General features: G+C 49.9%; 1 protein-coding gene across 1 annotated transcript; it reads left to right on the top strand.

Annotated features, from left to right (window-relative positions):
- The first annotated feature begins 475 nt into the window (after nucleotides 1–475).
- Nucleotides 476–6,231, top strand: KCTD14 (potassium channel tetramerization domain containing 14). Its single transcript, XM_026010606.2, has 2 exons — nucleotides 476–571; nucleotides 5,315–6,231. The coding sequence occupies exons 1-2, from the start codon at nucleotides 500–502 to the stop codon at nucleotides 5,981–5,983; spliced, it is 741 nt and encodes a 246-aa protein (XP_025866391.1). The 5' UTR covers nucleotides 476–499; the 3' UTR covers nucleotides 5,984–6,231.
- The last annotated feature ends 1,053 nt before the right edge of the window (nucleotides 6,232–7,284 follow it).

The following is a 7,284-nucleotide window of genomic DNA, read 5'->3' as shown; positions in this document are numbered from 1 at the left end:
AAAGTCACTCCGCACAGACCATATTTTAGGAGTGAGGAGTTACGCTTCCCCTCCTTAGGGTTATGTTTTAATAAGCAAAATAATCCACACAAGGGGTATCTTAGTTCTTTTCGTCGTTGGTCAGGTTTTGTACTTTTAGCAGCTGATCTGAAGTGGGTAAATATTCTACACTGGCCACCCTATCTCTTGGAGCCTCACGTTCCTCATTTGTAAAACGGGGGCTGTTGATGCTTCACCCCCTGAGACTGTGGAGAGTAGAAAGTTTCCTGCTGTCAAGGTCAATTCCTTCTGCCTCTGGGAATCCCCTGGGAGGGAGGCTCAGTGACTGGGCCCAAGGGTCCACCGCTTGCTTGGCTGCCAAAGTCAACCCAGACTCTAACCACACCCTGGGCCCAGGTTGCCCCACCCTGGGGCGGGGAGCCAGGGTGCACTTCCGCCACCAGCGGCAGGTAACCTCGCACGTGGCTGGGCCGGGCGCCCAGCCACCTGCGGGACCAGAATGATGAGTCTGAGCTCGGCGCCCCGCTCCCTGCGGCCCAGCCAGGCCTGCCCCTCCCCGGGGCCGCCGGCGGTGAGTGCGCGGCCGGCCGGGCGCCCTGTCCCGCGCTTGGACCTTCCTTCACTCCCTTCAGGGTCCTCCGTGCGGCCCTCCCTGGGGCCTGAGCCCGCCAGCCCCTGGGCGCGCCTCTGGCTGGACGCTGGCCCCTCTAGCTGGTTCTGGCTCTGCTCTCCTTCAGCCACCGGTGCCCGCTCCCCCTCTGGCTGGGTCCAGCTCTCCTCTTTGCCCTCCTTCCTGTGTGGCCGCCTTTGTTTGTCTCCTTCCTCACTGTTGAGGCTTTGTTTTAGCTGTTTTCTGTGTCTTCCCTCAGTCCCCTGGCTTGTCCTAGTCCACGGCTCTTCCACTGTCCCTCCTCTTCCTGGGAACAAAAGACCCAAGGAAAGGCTGCGGGACTATCATTCCCTCACCCACCACATCCCCATCCTCTCCAGCCTGCCCCTGCCCTCTGGCAGGATCTCGAGTCCGCCTGCTTGCCTGCCTTGATCCAGGGCTTGGTTGAGGGGAGTTTGCTGGGTGGATCAGGAAAAGGCCCAGGACACTCCAGGAGAAGAACATTCCAATCTCTCCTGGGCTAGGTGCCATTCTGAAGACTTGTAGGAAGGGAAAGCAGATCCAGCAGGAGGAGACTGTGGCTCTTTCCCATAGGGCAATGTCATTGTGGTTGGCTGTTGACAAAGTCACCTGCTTAGTGTCAGGGCTGCCCTAAATGCTCAATAAATGTCTCAATGAATTACTGAGCAAGAGAGGAGCCAGCATAGTGCAGGATGCCAGATAGGGAAAGACTGGTTTTTATCAGAATACCAGTTGCTCTTGTAAATCACTGCAGCAGGTAAGCTCCACTCAATTGAACATTTATTGATCATCCTGGTGTCAGCCCCTGTAGTAGGTACTGGTGACATAAAGATGAATCTGGAATAGTCATCCCTTAGGAACCTCACAGCCTAGTGGGGGATACAGATGAACAAATGGAACTATAAGAGATAACTACCATGACAGTGGAAGTACACAGACCTGTAGGATTACAAGAAGACAATCCATCTAGAAAGATTTCTGGAGGAATTAACTTGAAGGATGAGAAGTCTAAGTGAAGGGAGTGTGGGCAGCAAATGCATCAAGTCCTGGAGGCCAGGGGGACCAGTCTGCTCTGGGTGGGTGGGGGAGAGTGGTTCTGGTAGTTGATTGTTAGGGCTGCAAAGGGGCTTATTAACCTTATTAAAGTATCTTGAGTTTATCTGGAAAGAAATGCAAAGTGACAGAAGTGTTTAATGCAAGGTATGACCAGATCAGATTTGCATTTCAGAAAAACTACTCTGGTTTCAGAGGCTGGATTGGGGAAAGGCACTCCAGGGAGCAGGGAGCCATGGAATTGGCCAGAATTTAGAATCACCAGGACTTGGTTACTGACGACCTATGTGGGAGGAGGTTGAGGATAGGAGCAGATTACAAGATTATAATCTGGATTTCTGGCTAGATGACCGAAATAGGGAACAATGGAAAAGGTCAGGATTGGGGTGGGGAGAGATCTAGAGGGGCTTGGGAAACCTGAGTGGAGATGTCCCTCCATTGACTCTACTAAGGAACCTAAGAACATGTATGAATGCTTGACAGTGCGTTTGTATGTGTGTAGTGACCCTTTAGACTACAACTGGGTAAGAGCTAGGTCTGTCTGATTCATCTCTGTCCCCTCAGGGCCAGTGCTGGCCTGATACCCAGCAAGGGCTCCTAAAGATCATGTTTCCCTAGCCCATGCACACAGGGCCTGAGATAGGCTTTCTTACCCAGGAATGCTTCAGCAGGGTGACTGGTAGGTAGAAAAGGTAGGGAAGAGGAGCCACGAAAATGAACAGGTGGTCCAGAAAGGGGTGGAAAAGAAGTCTTTATCTGCTAGAAACGTAACTATAGTATTTGTGAATGAGTTAGGAGGTCTAAGGTTTCCGAAGAAATTGGAAGATTTGGGGACAAAAGAAGGGAAAAGAGGGGCCCTGGGTAGCTCAGTGATTGAGCGTCTGCCTTTGGCTGAGGGTGTGATCCTGGGGTCCTGGGATCGAGTCCCGCATCAGGCTCCATTCAGGGAGCCTGCTTCTCCCTCTGCTTATGTCTCTACCTCTCTCTCTGTGTCTCTCTTGAATAAATAAAATCCTAAAAAAGAGAAAGTGAGAGAAGGGAAAAGAGAGACAGAATTAAGAAGTTTGGGAACAAGACAGAGGTCTTATTTGGTAAACAAAGAAATGGGTGTGAGAATATCAGAGTGGGAAGATATTTGGTGAAGCATCTGGAAATGAGCTTCAGAAACAACATTTGAAGTGATTGGATTCATTAGACTTTCAGAGCCGAAGAGACTTAGTGCTCTCTTTGTCCATTTTGCCTCCCTATCTCATAGATGATGAGGCTTAAGCCCACAGAAGAAAGTGAGCTTATTCTGACACACTGCTAATTACCGGCAGCAGTGGGACTGGATGTCGGGAGGGGTACCCCCATCCTCTACCAGAGTCACACTGACGGTGTTTGATTGCAGCTCTGACTTCACTTCCTAGCTGTATGACCCATCTTTCTGAGCTTTCCTCGTCTGTAACAAAGGGACCTCAAGAGTACCTGTGACCTTTCAGTGGCACAGGAGTGATGAGAGCACATGAATCCATTCAAGGGTTAAAGACTGTAACTTTGCACCTGTCTGCTTCATAGAGCCACTTCAGGGTTAACCCAACAGTCTTGCCCAGGAGCCTTGAGGTTTAGGGGGGAAAGAGGAAGTCACAGTTTCTCCATTTATTTTTCTCCCTGCTGTATTGTTCTGCTGCTGTCAGAATGCATCCTCTTGGTCTCCCTTCTCCACTCCAGCCAGCAGAACTGTTCCCGGTAGGAGCTGTTTCCATGGCAACTCAGTTCTTTTTTTTTTTTTCCCTTCCCCAGCAGCTTGGCTGCCTCTGGCTCCTTTATTCCAGTACTTTAATCTTAGAGGTAGAGCCCACAGACAAGTTGAGAATGAAGTCACATCTAAATGAGCACCCAGGACATTCCTGAACCCTGTCACTCCTCCTGACTCTCCAGTGACCTGTGGCAGAGTCTTCAGGTTGGAAATATAAGCCTTCCCCCCTGATGCTGCCTCCATCTTTTCTGTGGCTGCAGCCATCACCCACCCAGGAAACCTTCGCTGACAGCCTCCAACACACATCCACGTGAAGAGCCTCTGAGTCTCCCCTCTCAGCGCCTGCGCAGTGAAGCCCTCTGTTTCCCTCTCTCCTCTGTGAGCTCCTTGAGGGCAGGGATTGTGCCCTCTTCATCTGCTCTGGAGGAGGCCTGAATGTAATAGGCTTTTAACTAAGGGAATGAGGAGTGGAGGTATTTAAAGTTGAAACCTAGCTGATGTCATGACAAAGAGCAAGTGCTTCAGGGTAATTTGGCCCCCAGTTCAAGTTCTGAGTCAACACTTAATAGCTGGTTTGATTTTAGGCAATTTACTTCAGCTCCTTAACCCTTAGGTTCTTCATCGATAAAATGGGGATTTAATTCATCCTTCATCAGACTGCTATGAGGATTGAATTAAAGATTGAATGTAAAGCACTTTGCATAGTTATTAGACTATGAGTGGAGAAACTGTCCTTCTTGTTCCTCAGTGTGTAGCAGGCACCTGGCACATACGTATTTTATTGACTGCGTGAGTCCATTTTAAACAGCCAAAGTTATTCAGAAAGCTGGTTTGTAAGGATAACAACTAGTGTATCACCGCACACGTAATAATCTGGTATCTTTATTAGGTCTGTTGGCAGCCCTCAGTATTCCCCAAATGCAGTTTGTTTCCACAGCCCCCCCGAACTGGCCTGTGGGCATCTCCAGGCAGGTACCATGTGGCTCTTACCCACATCCTTAGTGCTCAGCTCAAGGTTTGGCATAGAGAAGAGGCCTCTACAAATTCTGTAGACCAACTTCCATTGGCATCACACTTTAAAGTTTATGAGGCCCATTTTATACACCATTATTATCTGGTGTTAGTGACCTTTTCAGAACCAAGGATATTCCTGTTATTTACTATCTACTGGCCCATATTTTGAAAAATATCTATCAAACAAATTCCCTTAAAGAATCAAAGTCATGCCAGCTGCTAATCAGAACTTCTGACCTATATTAAATAAGAATTTGTACTCTCATGGGCGGCCTGGGTGGCTCAGCGGTTTAGTGTCTCCTTCAGCCCAGGGCATGATCCTGGAGACCTGGGATCGAGTCCCACGTCAGGCTCCCTGCATGGAGTCTGCTTCCCTCTGCCTGTGTTTCTGCCTCTGTGTGTGTGTGTGTGTGTGTGTGTGTGTATGTGTCTCTCATGAATAAATAAATAAAATAAAATAAAAAAAGAATTTGTACTCCCAACTCCCACCACAGGATGTGGACACACAGTAAGTACCCAAGAAATGCTTCCTGAATGAACACGTGTATGGTTTCTCAGCCTCTCTGAAAGGTTGAGAATACCTCCCTGCCCCCATCCCCCCCCCCTTTTTTTTTTACTATATCGTAGATCTGAGCATCCTACCTTGGGAATTTCTGACTTCACAACAGTTCCATATCCACGTTTTATAAATGAGGGAACTGAGGCAGAGGGAGGGAAAACGCTTTCCCAAAGGCCACAGGCTTTGCAAGCGTTGTCACTGGGACTTGCTTCCATAGCAGCCTCCTGGACTAATATTCTGTAATATCCTATGGATGAAAATAAGCCATGAGCTCCCTAGAGGGGACACTGCTATTTCACTCTGCCTCTTGTGCCCTCAGGCATCTCTTGTCGTGGAGCTTAATGTAGGAGGAGAGTTGTACACCACCACCGTGGGCACCCTGAGAAAACTCCCGGGTTCAAAGCTAGCAGAGATGTTCTCCAGCTCAACTAAGGCCTGCACGGATGCAGAGGGCCGGCTCTTCATCGATCGCCCGGGCACCTATTTCGGACCCATCCTGGACTACCTGCGCAGCGAGCGGCTGCCCACGCACCACATCCTGGAGGTGTACCGTGAGGCGCAGTTTTACGAAATCAAGCCTCTGGTCAAGCTTCTGGAGGATATGCCACAGATCTTTGGGGAGCAGGTGGCTCGGAAGCAGTTCCTGCTGCGGGTGCCAGGCTACAGCGAGAACCTGGAGCTCATGGTGCACCTGGCCCGCGCCGAGGCGGTGGCGGCACGCAGCTCCGCGGTGCTGGTGTGCGCGGTGCGCTCCGAAGAGGATGCGGCGCTGTGCGCAGACGCCTTGCGCATCCTGGAGGGCGAAAAGAGGTCTGTGGTCAAATTCGGGCCCTGGAAGGCGGCCCCGCAGGTCAAGGACCTCCTCGACTGCGTGAAGATGGACATTGAGGCCCGGGGGTACCAGGTATACTATGAACAGTACTCCGGGAGGACATTGCGGGCCAAGTATTTAAATTACTTTTATACATTCATCTTCAGCTGGTGGTGATCCCTAGGGGGCGGGGACAGTTTGTTAAGGGTTCTGGGGGGACTTATGAAATTAAAAGTCGCCTTCAAAAGCCGCCTAGGTGGCTCAGTGGGTGAGCTGCTGTCATTGGCTCAGGCTGTGATCCCTGGGTCCTCAGATCGAGTCCTGCATCAGGCTACCCGCAGGGAGCCTGCTTCTCCCTCTGCCTGTGTCTCTGCCTCACTGTGTATCTCTCATGAATAAATAAAAAAATCTTTAAACCAAAAAAATTTTAAGGCCGTCTTGGGATCCCTGGGTGGCCCAGCGGTTGAGTGCCTCCCTTCGGCCCAGGGCGTGATCCAGGAGTCCCAGGATGGAGTCCCGCATCGGGATCCCTGTGTGGAGCCTGCTTCTCTGCCTGTGTCTCTGCCTCTCTCTGTGTGTCTTTCATGAATAAATAAATAAAATATTAAAAAATAAAGGCCATCATTCTTTAATTTCAACAACAACACAAAACCCCAAAACCAAGCAACTTCCAAGGTGGTCTAGGAGGCTTGCCCCCCCCCCCCCCATTAATTATTACCCTGTTGAGGATTTTCCACTCATTGCAACTGATTCCACTGTGCTTGTCTAGTGAGGTGCAGCAGCTTCCTCCTTAAAGCCTCACCTACCTGCCAGATGCTTCCTTATAAGTCCAAATAGCAAGGTGGAGGTAAGTTGGAATGTTTCAACAATACTTTGGCTGGAGATGCGGGATGATAGCTGGAAGATAACAGAATACCATGAAGCTAGATAAAATGATCTGAAAATGTAGTCTACCCAGCAGCCTCAGCTTGTGGTCCAATCCTCTAGCCCTGTTATGTGCGTTCATGAGGAAGATGCCAATTTCATACCTGTAGTAGATGTCACTCAGATATCGTTTTCCAGGTGCTGTGAGTGCTGACTGCTAAAGCCTCACATCTGTCTTTTTCTCAAGGCCAGTGGTTCTCAGAGGGCGGTCCCTGGACCAGCAGCATTGGGAATGCCCGGGAACTTCTTAGAAATACAAATTCTCTGGCCGCCACCTCAGACCTACTGAATCAGAAACTCTGAGAGTTGACCCCACAATCTGTTTTATTAAGCTCTCCAGATGATTCTGATGTACCTTAGTTTTGAGACCTGCTCTAGAATTGCTATCTTGCTTGTGTGAAGGTGTAGAAGACTGAGCTCTTACCTCAAGGAGGAAGGAATCAGCTCTAGTGCAGTTCCTGTTCTGGTGCTCCTTGTGGGATCTGGCTGGAGGCAATCTTCATCTGACACCACATTCTTGTTCAGCATTCTTCCTCTGCTATCGTCTACTTCTC

The sequence above is a fragment of the Vulpes vulpes genome, chromosome 11, assembly GCF_048418805.1.
Source record: "Vulpes vulpes isolate BD-2025 chromosome 11, VulVul3, whole genome shotgun sequence".
Lineage (NCBI taxonomy): Eukaryota > Metazoa > Chordata > Mammalia > Carnivora > Canidae > Vulpes > Vulpes vulpes.
This window is presented reverse-complemented; position numbering and strand designations above follow the sequence as displayed.

What these genes read in the sequence shown, in the direction of transcription:
- KCTD14 (XM_026010606.2), top strand. Translation starts at nt 500, where the DNA reads ATGATGAGTCTGAGCTCGGCGCCCCGCTCCCTGCGGCCCAGCCAGGCC. An exon ending in CCTCCCCGGGGCCGCCGGCG is followed by an intron (nt 572 to 5,314) that starts GTGAGTGCGCGG and finishes TTGTGCCCTCAG; the next exon opens with GCATCTCTTGTCGTGGAGCT.